This window comes from Scomber scombrus, chromosome 4, assembly GCF_963691925.1.
Source record: "Scomber scombrus chromosome 4, fScoSco1.1, whole genome shotgun sequence".
Lineage (NCBI taxonomy): Eukaryota > Metazoa > Chordata > Actinopteri > Scombriformes > Scombridae > Scomber > Scomber scombrus.
Genome location: NC_084973.1, coordinates 18,522,185 through 18,545,551, shown reverse-complemented (window position 1 = coordinate 18,545,551; position 23,367 = coordinate 18,522,185). Strand labels below are relative to the sequence as shown.

The window sequence follows — 23,367 nt, the reverse complement described above, 5'->3', positions numbered from 1 at the left end:
TCCATCTTATTTCTGTTAGCCTCAGGAAAATTGTGAACAATACATTAGGTTTACTGTGCTCTGTGAAGATAAGGTCTGTAGCTAAGTTCATTTCTTAAATCTTTTTTCAACTTGTTTTTTAATTATCTTCTAATAATCATATATTTTTTCCTTAAGGTGAACTCTTAGCTGTTTGTCTGTTTATTGTGACCCAGTACTTCAATTACCATTTAAATCTCTCTTGATCTGTAAACAAAGCCAGTGGTGAAACTGGAGGGAGCTGAACAGTGAGGCTCAGGAGAGTGAACCTGCCAGGCTGGTATCACCTTTGGGACTGGAGAGCTCAAAGCTTTGAAGAGGTTCAGCTGCAGCATAAAGGAGATGATGAGGGCAGAGAAGCAAAAAGTGCATATTTTTGGGAGGAACCTGCATGGAAGGCGTTTTTGTCTGAAAATGAAGAAATGTTGATTTAAAAGAATATTTGTCTCAGCAGTTTTGAAATATACTCCACAAATTACCACTGTCCCCATAAAGGTTTGTGAACAAAAGTGAAAAATCAATATGTTTATTTATTTGTCATATATTTAACATTATTTAGCACAACACAAAATCAGACAAGCTGGCTCAAAAACCTTCAGCTGACGAAGCTACCAGCAGCTACAGAACTTATAACTTACTTAGAATTTAAAGACTGAATTTAGATGTTCCCTAAGCCTGCCTTGGGGTTCCCCATCAAACTGTAAATAAAGATGTCTTGGGGATGTTTCTTATGCTCATGTGAAGCAAGTCAGGAGTGTTCATCGTTGGCTAGGAGGTTTTACAACAGATGTGTTGACTATGACGAAGAAGCTAAAGGTTCGTCTACACAGGAGGCATTTCAGCTGCGTCGTCTGTCTGATGGAACAGATACGCTTCAGTTTTTAGCAGTACTATAATAACATAGCAACCCGTTTCACTTGCACTATATTCTTATAATTCAAAGCATATTTTGACATTCAAGTCCATTTTCTTTCGTTTTGCAAACACTGATTATGTGAGGTGCCTGAACACATCATGCGTAGTCACCGACGGTGCTGCTCTGCTAAAGTGCTGCTTATGCTTCACAGCCTATTTAGATATTGCTTCCTAAATATCGTTATCTAAAAAGGTTGTAAAATGTAGGCATCTGAAATGTTTTCAGGTCTCCAGTGATTCAAATCTAACTTTCTGGCACATCATTTTATTCTCACAAACCACAATGTACATTTGTGTTTACTTCTGTCTACTAATAAAAAGGCAGCAAAAAAAGTGTGGCTTATATTGCTTAACAAAAATGTCGCTTTAGATGGACTGAAAATTAGCTCCCCGAAGTTAACGCTATGTAACTGGAGTCTTACAAAAACTTTTCCTCCCGATTCCTGAAATGAGGAGGCCTCTCAGACGAGTGACCTTACGTCTTCCAGAAAAACAAGTCCAGTTGCCTCTGACTGACATCTATTAGATGTTCCTGATTACCGAACCTGTTCAGAGGCAGAGCTGTGGATCGTCCTGCTGTCAGTGCTGTCTGCCACAGCTGCCAGTGTTGTCCCTCCATGTCTGCTGCAGCTGCTGGAGGTGCTGAAAGGCTCTCTGGGTGATGTTAAGAGCTGGGTGGACCTTCCTCAGATTGGGCTCTCCAATCAGAGACAGACCACACAGTCCTAAGTAGGCATGGAGAGGATCTGGCAGACGGGAGATAGAATAAGAAAGGACAAGAGAGGAAGGAATAGGATGGAGGTGAAAGAGTGAGAAAAGGAGGGGGAAAGGGAGAAGCTAGGTCAAATATGGTTAACGTCAGCACAGACGCACCTGCATGTGACAGGTCTGTAGACTTCAGAGTGATCAGAACTACAACAATGATGGTGGTTGTCACCTCATGTCACTACTGAATCAAAAAAACAATCATCTAATTTCCCAAAATACAAAATCATTCTTTTTGTTGTACTGCTCCTTTAAGTAGATATAAATAATTCACCAAAGGGTAGCCCACTGGCCCCTATGGGATCAGGGTAAAAGCTGCACAGGCCAGTAAATGGAAGGTAACTGAATTATAATGAAATGACAGATCATTGGGCGTGGACATCGAAATCAATCGAAGCACCATTAGCTACATCAATCAGGATTCTTAGTGACTGAAACACAAGGCCGTACAGACAAGATGTACGGATTAGTCCAAAGCAGGGATGTAACTATCATTTAGGCTATAAACAACAACATTTTGAAAAATTAATCTTATAATTTCCTCCAATTCTTTAATAGTGTAAAACCAGAAAGATCCTTAATTTACAACTATACAACAAACATAAAAGCATCAAATCCTCACATTAGGGAAGCTTCAATGAGAAAATATTTTGCTTGATCAAAGAAAATGATCAAAATAAATAAGATAAAACCATCTTTATACTTGATATTTGGTCCATCGTTATTAAATTATTCAGCCATTTCAATAACCATGAATTCAGGCAAAGAAATAGGATGTGGAGCCTTTTCTGGGCTTAATGACAACCGTTCATAGTCTTAAAATCAATTTAGTAACTTAAATAAACCTGGTTTGAAATGTTGGCCACCTTTGCTCCATGTAATCCCAACTATTCCTACTATGAACACAGAGATGGCCAGAACGTCTCAGCAACAGTGAGACATAACCTGGTTGTGTCAAATGTTCAAAGTACATTTGGCTAAATATGGACCAGTCCAGATCTGCCTGACAAATACGTGGCACCTTCTTTTGTTCCTTTTAGCGCTGTTATTGTTACCTACCTATCTTCCCAGACCAGTTCCTGTATAGCTGAAGGTCTACATGACAGCACTATTCAAGTATACCCAACTCCAATGCTATCTGTGCCTATACATAAAGGAACCCTTTCATTTCCTAAATCTCTCTTTTGTTCAGGAATATTTACGATGCTTTGTCAACGCAGTGTCTGTTTTTGCTCATTGTTTCTTCCAGTCTGTCTTCCCTGCCTTCTTTCTGTAACATGAGGAGCTCGATCTCCTGCGTCCTTGGCTACCTACGAACAATCGACTCATCAATTACACATTACAAGAGCACACTGACAAATACACACACAAGCATGTACATCATTGAAGTTTAGAGTTACAAGAGTTTTTCCATTGATCTCAGGTAAAACCTGACCTGGGCAGGGTAGAAACTGGCCAACCAGAGGAGAGAAAGACACAAAAAAAGACTTTGAAATAGTTTAGTTTCACTTTTTTTGTCCTTGAGGTGAGCTACAGAAAATAAACAGCAACAATCAACAAGTCCATGTATATAAATACTCAGTCCATGTATCTGTTATTACACTTAGTTTGCACCATATGGACAATCAACATTCCCTCCTGTGGCCTTTACAGTAATGTAAAATGTACGCAATTTGAATCACTTTTACCTTGACACAAATCGCACTGCAGTCACACGAAACTCAAGATCCACAAACATTTAGGCAGCATTCTGTTTTTTGCTTTTCTTTAGTGGGTTTATTCATAGTTTATTGAAAAAAGTTCCTGTAAAAGCCAAAGCTTTGAGTTCAAATGGTTTACCTGGATGGCTGTCCGGCCACTTTGCAAAGCCTCCCACCAACCGATCCTGTGTGGACAGGATGAAGCTCCTGTTCCTGTCAAAGTTCGTATACTGGAACACATTTAACAGCTGGAACAGAAGAGATGGTGTGGGAAGAGAATCGGAGAAAAGGAAGGGAATAAGAGAGAAATGAAACCATGAAAATTGGGAGCAAACATGAAAATAAACAATTATTGAATATCAATAAGAGAAATACTGATTGTCGTCAGCTGGATATTTAAGCAGTTTACAATACATTTTTCAAACCCAAAGATATGCTAAGAATGTTGTGTTTAGAGAGATAATGTTGAGTTTATTTCATTCCATTTCACAAAGGTGGGTTACTGCAATCAATTTCACGCCAAATACCGGATATTCAAGCAATTTCCATTATTTATCTATACAAATACTATATGGAGAAAACCTTAACATTTGTTTCACTGCACTTTGCCATATACAAACATGTGTGTGTGCACATTTGCATGCATTTGAGTGCGTGCCTGTGTCCCTTGCTTCCTCATATCTGTTCCTAGTTTAGCTCAGTTGTCTATATCATGTGTGTATATTTATGTGGCCCATAATTATGAACCACATGCCAAAGGGTTTTTGGTTGTTTGGACAGTGTGAGTATGTATAATACCATTTAAAAAAAATAACTACCTTGTATTATTTTATGCATTCTGGTACTTTAAAAATGTCAGTGTCATCTCTCTCAAAATGGTGCATAAGTGCAGAAAATCAAGGAGAATACTTTAATTAATACTTTAACTCAACATGTTAACGCGTGCCAAGGGTGATTGTGAATGTGTGTTACACCAGTCTGTACCTCTAGCGTAGCTCCCACCCAAAAGGAATAACATGTGTCTACAGGTTTGTTAGGGCGCCCGTGGAAGCCGCTCTGCTGCCTCATGATGCACCAGCGTCGAATTCTGTCCAGCTCCCGCTGACTCAGCGCCTCCTCTAGTCGTCCCATCAGACACAGAGAGGCTATGGCGCAGTACGTCCAGCCACCTAGACACACACAGACAGGCAGGCGCATGAGAAAGATCAAGTGGATATGGACCATTTATAACAAATGAATCTAAATTAAACTAGAAGACTGATTTCTGACAATGTCATTAAAATGGAAAGCAAACATTTCAGATGACAGAAAACTAGATGATTGCATGGCAGAGCTGTAAAAACAGAGGGTGTGTCTGTGTGTGGGCCCTTTTCTTGCCAAATATTTGATAGCATGCTGCTATTCTCAATTTCCACCTTTCCTTGGAAGTTATCACAACATGGAGCTACCTTATGTTTTTTTTTCTCTCATGAAGACGCAGCTCTGTGTGTGTGTTTGTAAGGAAAGAAACTGTATTCATATACTTTAATATCAAAGGACTGAGGAGTGTTAACTGGAACAAAAGAATATTTTGGCAGCCCTATAAACCTTTGAGCAGGATTTGTTTTATCACAATATTAGGCTTAAAATGAAGTACTCAATGCAGCAATTAGTGTCTTCGTCAGTAAAGTCATACAAACGTGAGTGTGCTTCTTGATTGATGATCGGTTGTTATCAGTACAGTCACGAGGAGCAACTATCCATCACCTTCTACAACCTGACTGTCAACTGCTTTTATTATCATGCTGCCTTAAACACATTACAACCATATGTGGCTGCTTATCTGTGTTGGTGCGTGTCCACATGTGAGGGAGACATGGTGGGGTGAAGTGTGTGGGCCAAGAGTGTAAATCTGCCAACATGACATGTCTGCCTGTAATCAACTATGTCTATCTCGATATCTGCTAGAGGCGTGTTAAGATCAGAGGAGCTGAATATAAATCTGAATCAAAGACAGCTCTGGGAAATCCAAAACAGTTTACTCTAATAGTAGGTTTGGGACAATCGCATGTTTCATGAAGCAAACTGAAATACATTTTTAAATTTAAAAAAAGAATAAAACCAAATGTGCACCTAATACTTGTAATCCAGTGATACTGTTTTTAATTTTATCTTTAATTTTATCTCACATCAGCCTCACTCTTCACTGTTCACTCCTACAGCTCTATCAGAACTGTGTTACGTTACAGCTAATGCAAACTGAATGTTCATACTAACACTGCTTCACATTGAAAGCATTAAATTGGTGAAACACAGCGTGGCAAACACAGGACATGCAATGTATTTGTCATTGAGGTTAGTGCTGATTGCAATCATTCATTAAAAATGTGTCTACAGAACAAGACATGATTTTTTTCAGCACTTTTTAATCAACCGGTTATTTTTGTTACAGACTGACATCTTCATTAAAACAATGCAAGTTTGTTTGGCTGCAGTGGAAACATATACAGCAGTTGCTCTTCTGTTGTATTCCTGACAAAGCAGCTGCTCAACAAGCATTTGCTGCACCAAGAGCTCTGGGACTTGTAGTGTTAAACTACACTTGCAGTTACCACCAGTAACCACATGTGTCGCCAAATCAACCAGGACTGAAATCTTACAAATTATTACATTAAAAATCACATTTTTAAGCATGCCCCTCCTTTCATTGATTCGACATAGTCACATCTAAGCATGACTGTTTTTACTCATGAGCTGCTGTTTGTTAGTCATGGAAACTGGGAATTTTTCAGGTGATGGAAAAACATGCCGTCTTATGAAAAACAACAATAATACACAGCCTCAAAGAAAATACTAGAGGAAGTAGTATGTTAAAAGGCAACGTAATATATACACATAAATACATTTAATTTATAATCCTGGCACATAGTTTCTGTGCTCCATGTATTAGACTACACAGTGGCTCAAAAACAAACATTTACACACAATGCAGTGTGAGTCTGTGTACATTTAAAGCACAGTGTAAATGCTGAACAAATACACTTCACGGGTCGCTGGTAATGGGCATCTACTGTATGTCTACTGATGTGTACTCAGCCTTCAGACTGACAGTCGGCTGGCGCACACAACTTATCTTAGTCTCAATAAAGCCTGTAATCATAAACTGAATTTATCTCAAGAGAGGAAAGTACCTAGATGCACCAGGAGATGCTCATTTATAGTAGTTTTAATTTTATAGGTGTAATCCATACATTCACTGTTGCAGGCAATGCTACTTTTATTGTATCAAAAAGGTAACTATGGATATGTTCCAAGCTGTGTTTGAACTGAAGTGTGTGCAGGATGAAGGCTTTTTTGTCAGAAGAATTAAGTTTAATTTGAGCGGGGGAGGGATAAATGAGGACAATGTATCTGGGTCATTCCGTGAAATCGGTACATTTTGCGTCCCAGAGAAATAATCTGTCATAAAATCACTATAATACCAAATACACACATAATTTAAAAACTTAACATTAGTATGTCTTCTATCATCAACACTACCTCAAATTTAAGTAAATTAAATATTACTTTCCATAGTTAAATTTGCATTTATGTTGATAAGGCAGGGATTTTCGCCTGTCCCTCACTATGAAAGTTATTTTTCAGGTCTTTTTAGTTGTAACTTCTTGTTGGAAAAATGATACAATTTTCACATTTGTATATTGTTCTAATAGTAATCTCATTGTTAAGCAAGGTTTTCAGCATGAATACATGTCATCTTTATAAAATTTAAATCATTTTATCAGTGTCCCCTGATTTCATGTCAACCCTGTTACTGACACAAAAAAACCTCTGTAAAATAAAGGCACATTCCAACAGTGACATCATTCACAGGAAGTTACATCATTTACAGGAAGAGGATTTTCAACAGTTAAAACACAACTAAGTTTCTCTCTTCTATAATGTATAATTTTGTTGTTTTATGAGATTGTTGGGGTGGGGGACATCATACAGCGTCATTACTGTTACCAATTTGTAACATATTAATTAAAATAATAATTTGTATATCTTGATATTTACCATATCTACAAGTAAGATTCTTTCAAAATGTATGACATGTGCTCTTGTGACCTTGAACATTAGCTAGCTAGGGGCAAATTAGCTTGAAATCGTCAATCCTGTTACTGTCAAACCTGTTACTTTTCCAGAGTAACAGGAGTGACACTGATTGGGTTTCACTCTAGTCACACAGTTTAAAACGTTTATTTAGATAAATTGCTAACATTTTTAAAAGTTATCTTGTGTGTATCATTGAGCTGATGCCCATATTATGAAATGTGGGTGACATATGAGCATTTATTAATTTTTGTTAGTATATGCATCTAACATTTTATTGAGGTTGCTTTCTTATTATAAAGATAATGTAATATTGTTGTTTTGATTCAATTGTTTATATGTATACTTCAATACACTTTTACAGATGCTATTAGTATGCGTGACCAAACTCTGAGCCAATGTAGTGCAGTTGATTGGACTAGTACAGACATCATTGGAAAGTGGTGTATGGTCAGGTATGATGGTGACATTTACCCAGGTATTGTCATTGCAACAGATGACACTAACATCCAGGTCAAATGTATTCACAGTGGAGGTCCAAATTAATTCTATTGGCCTATTCATGATGATGTAATCTGGTACCTCTATGACGATGTGCTTCGCTTCATCCCAGCCCCACTACCAATCACTGGTCGCCATGTGGCGATCCAAAGCGATATATGGTTGGATCTTACAAAGTAAAATGAGAGATATCTCCATTGAATGTGCATATCACATTCATAGATTTATTTGTGAAGTAGTTCTCCTGTTCTGTTTTCAACACTTTATCTCCGTTTCTTGTTAACATTAATTATAGTATGGTTACATTCTAAGTTTTGAATCTCATTTTCCTATGGTGCTACCTCCCTCAGTGACAGGAAAGTATTACTTTAATGTGGTTTTGCATTCAACATGTTATTATTTACCTATTTAACTTTGATGGAGTTTTTACCTAACTCAATGTGAATTTTGTTACCTACTTCAAAGAGACTTGTGATGTGTGATAGGTCTTTATGGCCTGGTTTTAATGCCAGTTGATTTCTCTGACCTGTGTAGTGAGGATCAGTTTCAATTAAAGTAACATTCTTCTAAATCTCTTGTTAATGATGTATTTGTGTAAATACTACACTACAGAACCTCACCCCTATCTTGTAATGTTAAAGAAAAGGAAACCAAATACCAGCTAAAAGAACTTTGTCTGGAATTCATGATCCCGACTACAAACCCCTCAAAACATTACATTTCTTAGAATTCAATATACTTCACTAATATAACTATGCAAATTCCATGCTACTGCAATTTAAAAGATAGTTATTTATAAGGTATAATAATAACAAAAATAATAATAAATGCAGTAATGTTTTTAAAAGATACAAATATGTACAGTGTGCTGAACAATGTGTCCCATCATTCCTGTTACTCTTGTCAGTCCTGTTACTTCATATGTCAGTCCTGTTACTGTCATTAATTTGATAAAAATGTAAAAATGATAATTAGAAGGGCCACCCAGGTATTACCAATCCAAATAAGACTGTAAAATGTTTTGGAAACTACCTTTTATTCAATACTTCTCTCATAAAAATACATATATATCTTAATTAATATGTGGTCTCTTTTTCATTTTTTTATTTTCTTGGTCATCTGAATGATGAAATTGAAATTTTAAAAATATATTCATAATCTGAAATAATCCCAGTTTAATGAGGGACTGAAATACTGTCCATACATGTGTAAACTGTTAAACAATTCTAATTCCAAATATATTATATAGTAACCATTTTGTCCGTAACAGGGTTGACAGATAAATTGTATCATGGAGTGGATAACATGTCATAAAATAAATAAAATAAATAGCCTGAGATGGCACCATATAATTTATTGTCACTTTAAGATGTCTTCTTTCCAGAGATACTTTTAAAATTGTGATAAAAATGATTTTATATTTTAAATTCTGAAAGTTGAAAAGGTACCGATTTCGTGGAATGACCCATCTACAGACATGGATTTTAATGGCTAATCCTTTAAACCAGTTACTCCCATCAGCCACTTTCATGCTCCTCACTACAACACGCCCACAAACATTTTGATCCAATATGAACCTTTTCATTTATAAATGAAAGTGATATTCAAATGTCAGACTTCTGACAGCTGTTGAAATTTGGGCTTCCAAATGTGTACATTTCTTTTCCTTTAGTGTGCATAAAACTTTCAAATTCACATTTCCGATGTCTGTAACTATATGACATAATATAAACCATTAGAAGATGATCGTACTCACCATGTGACTCTCGCCCAGCTCCCTGGCCAAACCCATTATCGTATGACTGTGTAAAGAACAGAGAAAATGCCATTCAATTACAGGCAATTTATCATTTAGAATGAAAGACTAATGTTCCCCAGAAAACTGAACCGCATTCACCTTTTGCATGTAGATATTTATTGAACTCATTTTCAAAATGAAAAAATATTTGTAGGCTATAAGTTTAGATGTCAACTCAGTTACAGAACTTCTCAAATGTGATGAATCACTTCTGAAGTTAATCTTTAGATTTCCTATTTGTTCACTGCAAGATGTATCATCAACTGGTGTGTATTTTTATTTTTCCTTCTTTCTTGCATTTATTGTGTTGCTATGGAGTGTTATCAGTCAGAAATTATGCAAGATTTGTCATGAAAAAATGTCATTTTGTTAACTGGTGGTTACAGTACACTATTATTTGAAATTATTTAGGATTACCTTATTTTTTGAGTACACATGGAGACCTGGTATTTCTCTGAATAAATTACAAACTTGCTTTAAAAAAAACATTATTTATCCTAAAACCGTGACATATTTTGAAGCTATTTTATTAAAAACAACTACCTATTATAAGCTGTGGTTCCTTAGAAAAATTCACAAGCTATACAACAGACGGCAGTCACTTGGGAGAAACTAACAAGGTTGACTCTTTGTCTGTCAGTGTGTCTGGTCTGATCAGACCATGACAATAAGGCCGGGAAATGGATACCTGGCGCCAAGTGAAACTTCAGGGTGGCTGGTCAACTTGTCTACTGTTCCCGTCCATTTCATACAAAACCACCCATCATCTGAGGTTTCATGTTCCATTCACCATCAGCTAACCTGCTCTGTCGAAGACTTTTTAAAATCCAACCACCAATATGTGGCCAGTGACTAAATATATTTCTCAGCCACTCTTTTATGGTGTTAAATGTTAAACTTTAAATAAGCTGAGGTTTAGAGGCATATTGGACCACCTCTCTATTCCCGGTACTTGAGACTAACATGAAGACAAGGTCAATTTGATGTATCTGACTCACATCTGATAGAAAAACAAACAACGAGGCTAAAGAAAGGTCTGAGTCAAACGTCAGTAAACAATGTTAAAAAAAATATCGCTTAGGTGCCACATCATAAACTCGAAATTATTTTTTCCCTGCTTGCGGGGTGGAAAAAACCTCTGCTAAAGCTTTAGACCATGATGCACTGCTCAACCCCCTCCATTTATTATAAATGAAGTATTTCTAGGCAGAGTGCCACCTTTGGAAGGTGGGTGGCCTCATTCATGCGTCGAGGCAGAAACAGAGGCTGTATAATGGCCTGGAATATAGCACTCACTGCTTTATTAATAGGAGATACACCAAACAAATCTGCCTCAGTCTAGGTTTTTAATATTCACCTACCAAACTTCCTCTGATGTAGTCAATGGCCTTCTGGATGTCCATGCCTGACCAGTCATCCAGCATGTAACAGATACTGGCTGCACAGTAGATAAACCGTATATCATTTTCACTTCCCTCTGGCACTGCGTAGAAACTGGAAGCAGGAAGGTGCACAGACACAGAAAGCCATAAACACAGGAAAGTTACGCAAACCGCTGCAAACTGGCTAAATAAGCACATATTATATGAAGATATACCATGTCAGCTGCTAAAATTACTATCAAGTGTTTAATCAGTATTAGTTCTGTTTGATGATGGTGTTACTGCTGTACATAATTTACACAGCTGCAGGACCAAACGTGAGTTAATGTTCACTTTAAGACTGCTAGTCTTCAAATGACCTCAGGTGTATTTGAGTCAGAGCGAAAGTGTCAGTGTAAATCAGAGTGTAAGTGAAAATGTGTGTGTGTGTGTGTGTGTGTGTGTGTGTGTGTGTGTGTGTGTGTGTGTGTGTGTGTGTGTGTGTGTGTGTGTGTGTGTGTGTGTGTGTGTGTGTGTGTGTGTGTGTGTGTGTGTGTGTGTGTGTACTGACCTGCCGTCCTCTAGCTGTAGTGCTCTAAGACCAGCCAGACAGGCCTGTTTATTAACTCGGCTCAGGTCATCTCCCAGTATCAGCAGCGAACACAGCCCTGTGTAGGTCATGGCTACATGGCCACTGTCGTACGGATGGGGCACCCCTGGACCCTGAATGAAAGATATTATTCATACTACTGCAGTGGAAAGGCAAAAAAAAACAAGAACATTACAATAAATGTACCTGCTAAAATAGACCTCATGGGGAGTCAATCAGTAATGCAAAATGTGACAAAATGTATATCTATTACACTGGCTGGTAATATTACAGCTGCTAGGAAGAGGCTAATAACTAAAAATGGACCGCCTGATGTGAAGAAGTAGGTTTGTACAATAATTTAAACAGCATCATATCAATAAGTAAATTGACCTGAAATATAAGTTAGTCTGCTACAGATGTGGATATTTAGTACATATTATATAAAGGTAGGGGTTTGTAGATAAGTCTGAAAACAGTGCAGGATGTGGAGTAATAAAGTACCTTGGTGTCATAAGGAATACCAATATGTGACGATCCTCGAAATCCACAGCGACTTAGGTTGGATTCTGGAAAAGATGAACAGGGCAGGGCATTGTGTACACGGTCAATATTAAGCCAACTGGGACGAGAAAGTACTATTCTGTTTTACTGTCTCACAAACAAGGTCTCATTCTGTTTGTACTGACCTTCGGCAGGGTGCAGCAAAAATACACAATGAGGTGACCCACAAGTGATAAATACAGTGTGCTGTTGCCATCTAGTGGCCATGAGAGGAACATTATATATAACAGAACCCAATACACAAAATGTTATGATCTTGCAAAGAGTGAACAAAATGTTACAGAACAATTTCAGCATATGGCAATTAAAGCATTCTTGGACCTGAGTCACATATCATATCAATCATATCATCATTTCTGACTGAGACAGGCTGAATACATCAATCATGTTGCATCAAGAGTTAAGCTCTCTACTTCTTGAGTTTGTACTTTGCATTCAGTCAAAACAGAAAGGTCTAATGTAAACAAAATTGTCTGCTTTTCAATTCTGATTTTAAAAAACGTACTTGACAAAAAAGAAAAAAAAGCCTGCCAAGCTGTATTTCCACATCTAATGACAAGAAACCAGCCAGACACCAAACATATGGCAGCAGCAAAAATCAGTCCAATCAAGCACGGCTATCCTGACATGATTTGTGTTGATGTGTTGAATAATTAACTAACTGGGCATCTAAACAGATGGCACAGAGTGGCTTGTTAGCAACGGGGGAAGTAAGTCATTAAATATTTACAGTCAAACTTTCCTTAATGAATGTAGCTACAATTAGAGCAGATAAGGTGAGGAGGGCACCTGGATGCCGATGTCTGTTTCAAAATACCGAAAGTGTGAAAATATTTCTGAGTTTGAAGTTTGAATACTCTAAAGTTGTGAACCTGACCAGGCTTTCCTGAAACAGGCTGTAAGAAAATCTGGCTGTAACGTAAACTTGCCCTGAGCCAGCAGTGCCTCAGTTCCCCTCGCTCTCACCTGACCCGATAAAACCATTGAAACGTTCACAAATACATCGTGAGTCGTTTGACTGACCTGAAAGCATACAGTCTTCTGTCCCCTCCAAAAGAAACACCTTTTTATTTATTTAATCAATTCGATCAAATGAAAATCAATCAGCAAATATCAAATGTAATAATCAATTAATTGTTTCTGTCTATTTCAAAGGCTCACATTGGGTTTTCTGACCATAGTCTAATATAAATGGATCTCTATTTAACTAGCTAGTAAAAACACTTTCCAGGTTTGAAAAAATGGAACCATAATTATATTGTAAGTATTAAACTACTACAGCTTCCACGAGGTTTTAACTGTGCTACTGTCTGACTCACTTTTTGTTGATGAAGCTGGCTTTCATCCAATTTACTTTTTTTGTTTATTTGAATTTATGTAACAGACACAGGCTATGTGTACTAAATTTGTTAAATTGGTTTGTATGTCTATACTATAGATTTGTTAGCATCTTTTATTATTACAACACCAGTTTTATGAACCCCTGTGTTTCAGACGTGATTATGCTTCATTCAACCTCATCACGATGTAGTGAGTGTCACACCTGCCTTTGATTTGCTGCTTCATGTTACACTCTTTATGTCATACATACTGGCAATGATTACTTGCACGGTGCCTTGCAAACCTTCATACTTTGGCATCCTGGGAAGGTGCGTCTACTGAAAAGCATCCTGGCATGCAATGGAGCGACACGTTTGTGGACATCAGACTCAAATTATACATCATTCTGCAACTTCTACTAGAATCTGTTTGATATTTCGTTATATAGTTACTTCTGATAGATAAGAGTATTTCATTAATAACAAAGGGACAATGCAGTTAGTAAGTGATTTCTGCATGTGAGTACAATCTGTTTCCGTGTAGATGCTCTGCTCTGAGATGCTTATAAAGTATATATATGTACTGTATATATTGAATTTACGACTATAAATCGCTCTTGAGTTCTGCTGAGAGAAAATTCTTCTCACCAAAATACAATTACCAGTTAAAACTCAGTGATGTGAAAAGACCTTCTATGGCTTTTATTTCCTCTTTTTGACTGATTGTCACTCCACGCTCCCAGTTACAATTCAGAGGTGATTGTTCTGATTCTATGTCTGAGTGTCTGTAAAGCCATTTGGTCAACTCTTGGTGTTTTAAATGAGCTCTATAATAAAAACAGACCTCACTTTTTTTGTGAGTGATGAAAATCGGGTTGTGTTGTAAAACTTACGATCCTCTGTTGGTAGGACCTGTAATGAGTAGATCCACTCAATCATGATGTTCCTATCAATTACATCCAGGGCATCCAGCACATCCAGACCAGACAGGGCAAAAAATACGATAGTCAACCTGAAAAAGGAGGCACAAAGCAATCTTTTAGATTTCACTTTATAATACTGATAAACACATATAAAACAGATATCAACATACGTGCAATGTTAGAGATATGCAGCAAGACAAAGGTAATCTAAGCTATGACTGTAAAGGGTTACATGAAATACCTGGATGATAAAACCCAATTCAAAAATATAACGATAGGCAACGTTGTTAGATACCAACCATTATTTAGCAGTTCATTAAAGTCAGCTAAGGATCCTTGAGCCAACTAGTGAAATGTTTGTTTAGTATTAATTAATTAAAACCCTGAGCAATTTAACATTCTACTACACCTGAGGTTCATATTTAAGTTGATAATAAATGCGTTTAATTTGTACTGCACTTTTCATTCGTAGTGAATCTCCGAGTGCATCAGCATTAAAAACATACAACACAAAGACAATAATAAGAGTAAATATGAAAAAGCCTTCCTGAACAGAAAGGTTTTTAAGCCTTTTCCAAAAGAGTTGCTGTGACAATATAACCCTCTAATGTTGACTGATAAGTTGAGTGTATGTTGACTTATAGTTGCTCATAGCTTTGCAGCAAGTTTTCTTGTTAGTTTGCAGCCAACCTGTCATAACTTCACTAGATCATGTTAGCGAGCAAGCTAAGCTAAGTAGCATTAGCCTCCATTCAAAACCCATTGATAACGGCTAGCTCGGCTTGCTGGTCAAGTTCTTCAATAAAACAGATAAATAATAGCAACGTTTTTCAATTCACTCAGCTCACCTGGTTGTTTCCAGGGAGGCGTATCTCTCAGGTAACACCTGAAGAGTTCTCTGGAAGAACCGTACATGTCTATCTCTTAAAAAGTCTATTTGCTCAAATTCTTCAAACTGGCTCTCCTCTTCCGCCATCTTTGCATCCGCACCTATGAGGAATCTTTTCCGGTACGTATATATTTCAAAATAAAAGCTCTACAGTAAGGAGCACTGTGCAGAGAGAGAAATCTGATGCACTGAAGCAAAGAAACAACTAATACACAGTCACACCTGTGCAATCTAATTTAATACAACAGGTCCTCCATAAATTCTACTTTTTTTAAGTTTTCAGTTTGTGTTGACATTGTCAAAAAAGTTGCTTTATGTTTATTACTGAGGTTGTACTAAGTGGTGGTGGCCTACTGGGGTGCATTATATTGATTGATGTTATTAATATTTTGCCTCCCTGGTGTATGTTAATGGGGTGGACAAAATATTAGGATATATTATATTCAATATAATCCACCCTAGTACAGCACCATCACCCATTATGACCTCAATAAAAAACATAAAGCAGAACGATCACCGACAATGTCAACAAAAACTGAAAATGTATAAACTTCATAAATGTAGAATTAATACCAGAGCTGTTGTATTGGATTGCATTAGATTACACAGGTGTACCTAATAAAGAGGCTAGTGAGTGTATAGAGTAACATGCAGGTTTTCTTTGTGGACACTATCATGCTTCATGAAGTAACCTGTTAGGTACTGTATCTTCCTTGAGAGCTGTGAGTATCCATTAACACTGACTGTGAGCAACCCATCACAACCAACCACCACCAGAGATAAGTTATGAAAGTTAAGCAAAACTGTAATGATCTTGAATGAATGTCTTTTATTTAAGAGAAAAAATTCCATAAAAGTACATAAATTAAAGATTGTACACCAGCACACAGATTCAAATAAAGGCACAATCTGTTGTTGAGGTTTCAGTGTGTCTCAGCGAGAAACACAGAAAACTGAGTTAGATTCAGGACTGTTCAGTTAGCTTCAATTGTTGTTTATTACAGGCCTTGCCTCCAACTGGGAACAGCTCTGCAAAAAACAAAAACAAAAAAACACACAAAAAAATCAATTCCTCAGTAAATTAGTTTCAGATTAAAAAAAATGTTTTTCCCCAAAAATATGCAATTAGGATGGACAAAATAAACTGTACACTGACTAAACACCTTTTGGTCGTAGACTCAGTGAAAATATATGCTAAGATAATGTTTCCTGTCATTTTGTCCATACTGTACTTTGTGAATCAATTAATACTAAAGCTGCAAAACATGATAAAACTACAAACAACAAATGACGAAATACGAAGCAACATTTAAATAACTGATAACAACCAAGTCTTTAAGTGATTAAAACTTGTAATTACGGCAGAAACTGCTTGATAGAAAACCTTAATAGACCTAATGCCTGTTGACTGCAGTAATAAGTGTAGGCAATCCGACCTGTGAAACATCTGTAGCACGGGTCCTCCTCCTGAAGGTCCAATGTTTTTCATTCGCTCTTGCCATCCCTTAGTGGGACGGGTGAGCCTGGTCGGGTCTCTGGTGACGTGACCATCCACCTACATGAAGAACAAATAAAAATCAACCATATCCTGAAACCACAAATCTGTTTATTTTAGGGTTGAGATATAAACATTAGTGTCTTTTATTCTGAGGCTCTCTTTTCATATCTAGATTATAAAGATAATGAATGATCAAGTCCTTAGTGTTACCCCTACTTTCTCCTTTAATTTTGCAGTGATTCTCTGATGTCTCTCTTCTTCTTCTTTTTCCTTCAGCTGTTTCTCCTGAAGCTTTGCCTCCACCTTGTGAAGATCCTGTGGAAAGGCAGAAACAGCATCAGTAATGCAGTAAAACGTGTGCTGGAGCTTTATATTTTACACAGACATATTTTTTTATCTACTAACATTAGCCTTTGCATTTACTTCAAAAATTCAAAAACAGGTAAACCCTCATATCCCATAATAATGTTACATAACCAAAAAAGTGCCCTGACACATGAATCCAGTGGCAGCACGCACTCAGAGCTGTTGTTAAAAATCCAGTGTGGTAAAAAAGTGGCTACTGAGGCGCTCTATATTTAAATTGACAACAGGTCTTGGGTTTCTGCAATTCAGACTTTGTACCCTTTCACTGAAGCGCTTGATGCCCTTCACTGCCTCCCTTTTCCTCTCATCCATCTCCCTCTGTCCCTCCTCTCTTCTCATCCTCGTCTGTTCCCCCTCCTCCTCTCTCTTCAGTCGTAGCTGCTCCTCAATGGTCATCTTCACTTCGAGCTGACGACGACGCTCCTCCTGATAAAACAGAGATTATTTTGACTGCTAAATATGTAGAGTGCTCTGCCTTCAAGAGTTGTTTTCAAGCTTGTTTTGAAACTTAATTTCGATTTTAAACTTTTGGTGTTTTTCACAGAAGCATAGACTTTCTCATTACATTTTGCTATGATAATAATAATAATATAACATTTATTTTATAGAGCGCTTTTAACAATACTAAAAGTGTATTGATCTCCACACTGGATACATTAACACACAAGTGACTACACAAAAATACACACACACACTGTCTATAACTGATGATTAATAACCAAAATTACTACCTAAATTACTTTTCATACATACTGTATGCATGCGCAGACGTACCTTTGCCCGTCTCCTTTTTTGTATCTCCTCAGAAAGTCTCTGTTCCTCTTCCTGTTCGTCTTTCCTTCTCTTCTCTTCCCTCCACTCCTCCAGTCGCCGTGCAGCCTCCCTCTTCTCCTCCTCAGACCTAAAATAGAAGAGGACATAACAAGCTAAAACAGATAGCACCAAAGTGACAATAATCCAGATTATGGCCAAATAAATCTTCAAACATTAGCCATATTTAGGATGACAAATCAAAAACAGATCTGGGGGTGCATTTCACTGCTTTAGCCATGAAATCAATGCCTCCTCCACCTCATCAATCAGTTTTGTTTTTTTATTGTATTCTACTTTAGACTCACTTGTGTTGTTCGGCCTGGCTCTTGGCTTCTCTCTCCCTCCTTTCTGCTTCCTCCACCTCCCTCTGGCTCTGTATCCTGGTTTGGAGGTGCTGTTGCTTGCTGGCCTTCCAACTCCGGATAGCCTGGGGATGAAAACAGGTAGTAAATATGGAAACCACATTAGTATTCAGAAAGACAGTACCATAGCTTCAAAATTATTATTATATTATTTTATTATATTTTTAAAGAACAATGATGTTTCCAATTGAGGTTAACTAAACAGAGGTTTGTAAGCACTGTCAATTGTCAATTTACAGTAAAGGTAGAATTAAAACTGTATATATAATCTGTGTGCAGTAAAAGCAATTGTGCCCCTAACTGTGTTTTTGCACTGGGTGAAGCTGCTTTTTCTTCACTGTCACCTTCACATGGCAGTCCTCAAGATGCTCACAGCTTCATGAGGACGGTTTTGTTTACTATACATGGGACTTGTTTTCTTATTGAGCTCACATGTGTTTTGTCACAGTTCTCTACCTCTCTCTTCCTGTCCTGGAGATAAATCAGTTCCTGGTGCCAGTCCTCATGTTGCTCTATCTCCTCCAGCATTTTACCAGGCAGGTAAAGTTTGGCCTCTTTCCTGTAGGCTGGTTGCCCATTGTGCTTCGTCCAGACCTGTAAATCAAACAGATTAGAGTATTTCAGATAAGAATCTCATGGAGAAGTGTTCAAATGGACACTGGAGCGAAGCGTTTGAACTTCTTTTTTTTCCTTTTTTTTTAAGACTTATTTTGGGCTTTTTTGCCTTTATTTAGATACTATCTGGCAGAGAGGCTGAAAGGAAACAGGGAGAGAGAGGGGGGATTGACCTGCAGCATAGGTCCCTGGCCGGTTTTGAACTAGGGACGCTGCGATTACATGGCATGCGCTCTAACCACTCGACCACCAGGATGCGCCGGCATTTGAACTTCTTACCTTGAGAAAGGTTTGGTGGTCATACTGGTCCCAGCCACCATGAGGGCCTCCTGTCTTCTGAAGGAAGGATTCAAGTGCTCTGACCTCTGCAGGGAGATCTCTGTCCAGGGGTTTGGTCTTTTCAAAAAGATAATAAATTAAGTCTTGCATGGATCAGACAACTATATGTGCATTAACAAAGTTTCAGTAGGTGCAGGATAGACATTTTTCTCTCGCTTCTTAAAACTATATGACAGATTATACACATTTTCTTATGATATCAGAGACAAAATTGCATGCAGAAATGTATGTTTTGTGTCATCTTCCAAGCTCTTTCTGAGGTCAAAAGCAGAAATATAATATTTATATATCACACTGCAATTCTAAGATTCTGTAATCAAAAACAAACTCAGGACTCAATCTCTTCATTGCATGAATGACAGCTGAGAAAATACAGAAAAGAGGGTGAGGTGATGAGACACAGACCTTAACAGTGGGAGCTGGGGGTAGTTTGGGGTCTGATTTGACCACAAGGCTCCAGTTTTCAATTTTCTTCTCATAAGCAGTGATCTCCTGTCTACACGTCCTCTCCTCCTTCAAAAGCTCCTCAAAGCTGGCAGGAGCAGAGGGACAACTATTCACAATATTTTCATTATAGTACATATATTCATTCTCAAAGCACAGCACTGCCATAAACACTGATATTTGGCTGTATGTCACCTTTGCCTTTTGATTACTTTGTGTAAGAGTACTGTACTGAGTATCTATTTGAAGAATATTAAGAATATTAAGAATAAGGAGTTACACAATTTTAACAATAAAAATTATGAAACAATGATGTAATATGTATTCTCTTTTGTCAATGAAGTCAGATTTGAGTACAAAATTCAATAAGTATTTACACAGTACAAACTTTATAGGAAACATTTAGTTATAACATTGTGCTCTCCCTGTATGTAATTGGGGGGAGCAAAATATCACAAACACCTGGAATATCAGTAAAACTGCTCTCACAGTGTCTCAGCTAAAATGTAACACTATACATGAGTTAAATGTGGAATTGATTAAAGGGATATTATATTGAAGCACATTACATTATAGTGGTTTTGTATTTCTCTGGTCACTGAGTCTAATGTGGTTCTCTGTTGTTTGGTGTAGGCTTTTACCATGAGCGCTCCTCCTCTTTCAGGGTGTTGATTGAAATTTCCACCTCTGACATGATTTCCTTTAGTCTTTCAATCACTAAAAAGCAAAAACACATTATTAATCTGTGCTAAACCAGTCTAATGACACCGTTTATATTACCTAGCACACTACTTTACATTAGCTCCTGGAATATTGATTTAACAGAATGGCACAAATATTGATATACTGATCAAGGTGGCTGAATGAAAGGTTTAACAACACAGTGATGCACAATTATTATTTTACTGTGGCTGCTTAGCTGATATTACTTACACTCAGGAGTTGGTTTCACATCTATCAGCTGTCTCTGAAACTTCCTCAGCCCATTATGAATCTTCACCAGGTGCTTTTGAAGATTCATTTCTGAAGAAAAAAAATGTACAGGAAATTTGCAAATCACAGAGGTAAAGTGTTGGCTCCACTTGCAGGGTATAGTGAGTGAGGATCACACAGCTGAGAGTAACTGGATGTAAGTGGATGTAAGACCTACTCTCTGCCTTTCTTTCTCCCTCAAGCACTTTCTTGTACTCCTCCAGTTCTCCAGACACATCTGTCCAGCCATTCTTCCTGCACTGAACACTCAACGTCCTCTCTTTATCCAATTTTTCAATCCTGAGAAGAGGAAGAGAAAAAGCTAAATGGATGTATTACATTGCTGACCAGTAAGGACAGACTTCAATGGGGTTGCAATGATTCACAAAGTTCAATGGCAGATTTGATGTTACTGTTTTGATGATTTGTTATATTTTCAACACAGCACAGATAAGGAATTTATTTGTTTATTTGATAGGGACAGAGCAAATCAATGAACGTCAATATAAAATACCAGATGTAAACATGCCGGAGTTAGCAGAAAAATACTGATTTACGGCCATAGTCCTTCTGCAGTAGTAACAACATGCAAATATAAATATACAAATACGCAAGTAGAAAAAGGCAAAATAAATTGTTCACATGTCAAGTTTAAAAGTATGTAAGTAGTGCTAAATAGCAGAATGTGCTTTACTTTTGTGTTTTCAACATATTACATTAAATATTGTAAAAGTTGAACACAGGCTTTGCATCTCTTTATTAATAGTACCACATCAGTTATTGCAATTGTCAAGCCTTCTTTAAATGACAGACGTACCTTCTTCGTATTAAAGATACATATGAAATAACCAAAAATAAAACATAAAAGAAAGACGGGGCTGGACAAAACTAAAATAATACTTTAGTATATTCACCATGCGTTAATACTACCTTTGTAAAGCTAATAAATAATGTTTACTTTTTGTTGAGACTTTGTCACAGATTTACGTTATGTTGAGGATGTAGTTGTGTACTTGGATTTCTTTCTATTATATGATGTTCCTGTGATTTGGTTTTCACACTATCTCTGCGGTGAAGCCGAAATGTAAGAATCCAAATGAAATGAATAGCCACCAGCAGTAACACTTACTGTCTCCTGATCCTCTCGGCTTCCCTGAGAAACTGTGAAGCTTTCTGTGCATCCTGCCTCTGATCCTCACTGCAAACCAGGGATGATGTGCATGACTGCTGGACAAAGTCTCCCTCCCCCTGCTCATCCATTCACTCAAGACAAAGGGCAAAAGCGGATCAGTGTTAACACAAGACAACCAGTGCAGTTATAAATCAGCTTGGCAAGATTATGAACGTCTCCGATAATAGGATATTAGGTCTTATTGGCAACAAAACATAGAGTAACTAAGTGATGTACGAGGTGTCCATTGTCGGACAAGGGCAACTTATCAACTAATTAAATACCACACAAACATGGAAAAAATGACACAACTTTATGATATGTGTGCATGCTAGTAGTGGCTTAATGTAAATCCAAAACGTCAGCAAGCGGTTTCCCTCATAGACATATTTCTACTATGTCATATGTCTATTAGCATTAGCTAACGACCTTATTGTCGTTAGTCGATCAACAGTAACGTTACTCAGCATCTCCTGCCTTCCCAACACATGTTAGATAGTTGAAATACTGTCAAATGACTACTAACTATACATTCACTTTTCAACAAAGACAGTAAAATAGCTCTGTGATAGTTACCGAGCAATGTTTATCAGCGCAACGGTTGGTTGCTAGGGAAGCCATGTTTAACTGACTCTGTAAATAAAACCAACTTTATTTAAAAAGGTAGACTGCTTGACTTTATTATTCCTGTTTGAAACCAGCAGAGGACGCTGCTTGTACAGTTTGTATCACCTCGGGACTTTACCTTGGTGTATCTTATTATTTATCCATTTGTCCAGAGGACTTCATCAAGTGAGACAAACCTAATGGAAGCAGGAGACTGTAACCATGACAACAGCCTTATCCTCCATCATTTTTTTACAGGACCACAATCTTCCCCTAATCTTAACCAAACCAAGTATCACTTAACCCTTACATACTGTTCGGGGTCAAATTTGAACTATTTTTACATTTAAGAGCTGTAAAAACACCTTATACACAGTTCTTTTAGCCAGACTTTTCCTAATGTGACCCCAAATATACAAAAATTCCATAAGTTTTTAACTTTTGTGCAGCCGATACACATTTTTAAATTAGCAAATGTACAAGTTTGTAAAAGTAAAAAAAAAAATTTAAAAAAATTAAGATTAAAAATCCGCATTCAAACTTGTTGTCATATTCTATACAATGTTCTCCTGGACCATATAATTGTTAAAATCTTTTTTCCCCATAAGATGAATCAAACATTTATTAATGACTGACGGTAAATTTATGAATGTGAATTGGTGTAGAGACTAATTATGAGTCAGAATATTCAAACAGTATGTTGCTTCCAATAGCTTTAAAGGAGATGGGGGAGACCAGGGATGGCTGTAACATTTTTTACATTTC

At 37.3% G+C, this 23,367-nt stretch overlaps 2 protein-coding genes across 3 annotated transcripts; both read right to left on the bottom strand.

Moving 5' to 3' along the window:
- Positions 1 to 212: 212 nt before the first annotated feature.
- On the bottom strand, positions 213 to 15,503 carry pggt1b (protein geranylgeranyltransferase type I, beta subunit). Of its 2 annotated transcripts, XM_062418234.1 has the most exons (10): positions 15,376 to 15,503; positions 14,498 to 14,616; positions 12,226 to 12,290; positions 11,704 to 11,855; positions 11,133 to 11,265; positions 9,730 to 9,775; positions 4,383 to 4,567; positions 3,538 to 3,646; positions 1,479 to 1,679; positions 215 to 426 (listed from the first exon to the last, which is right to left on the bottom strand). In XM_062418234.1, the coding sequence occupies exons 1-9, from the start codon at positions 15,501 to 15,503 to the stop codon at positions 1,513 to 1,515; spliced, it is 1,104 nt and encodes a 367-aa protein (XP_062274218.1). In that variant the 3' UTR covers positions 215 to 426; positions 1,479 to 1,512. The 2 variants fall into 2 exon arrangements, with proteins under 2 accessions (XP_062274217.1, XP_062274218.1); XM_062418233.1 differs by having other exon boundaries at positions 213 to 1,679.
- Positions 15,504 to 16,414: 911 nt separating this feature from the next.
- On the bottom strand, positions 16,415 to 22,592 carry LOC133979567 (coiled-coil domain-containing protein 112). The gene is made up of 14 exons (XM_062418110.1): positions 22,573 to 22,592; positions 21,955 to 22,088; positions 21,004 to 21,125; positions 20,787 to 20,876; positions 20,495 to 20,570; positions 19,815 to 19,941; positions 19,350 to 19,466; positions 18,912 to 19,049; positions 18,399 to 18,520; positions 18,055 to 18,181; positions 17,539 to 17,706; positions 17,131 to 17,229; positions 16,853 to 16,971; positions 16,415 to 16,445 (listed from the first exon to the last, which is right to left on the bottom strand). Exons 2-14 carry the CDS (start codon positions 22,083 to 22,085, stop codon positions 16,415 to 16,417), a joined length of 1,467 nt encoding a protein of 488 aa, XP_062274094.1. The 5' UTR covers positions 22,086 to 22,088; positions 22,573 to 22,592.
- Positions 22,593 to 23,367: the final 775 nt, after the last annotated feature.

Bases quoted from the DNA above. Each gene is read 5' to 3' on its own strand.
- pggt1b (XM_062418233.1), bottom strand. From the start codon at position 15,503: ATGGCGGAAGAGGAGAGCCAGTTTGAAGAATTTGAGCAAATAGACTTT. The intron at 14,617-15,375 runs GTGAGCTGAGTG...CTCCTTTTTCAG, and splicing joins GCCTCCCTGGAAACAACCAG to GTTGACTATCGTATTTTTTG. The intron at 12,291-14,497 runs GTAAGTTTTACA...CATCTTTTCCAG, and splicing joins GGTCCTACCAACAGAGGATC to AATCCAACCTAAGTCGCTGT.
- LOC133979567 (XM_062418110.1), bottom strand. From the start codon at position 22,085: ATGGATGAGCAGGGGGAGGGAGACTTTGTCCAGCAGTCATGCACATCA. The intron at 18,521-18,911 runs GTAGAGAACTGT...TTTCATCCCCAG, and splicing joins TCCAGGACAGGAAGAGAGAG to GCTATCCGGAGTTGGAAGGC. The intron at 16,972-17,130 runs GTAGGGGTAACA...TTCTTCATGTAG, and splicing joins CTGCAAAATTAAAGGAGAAA to GTGGATGGTCACGTCACCAG.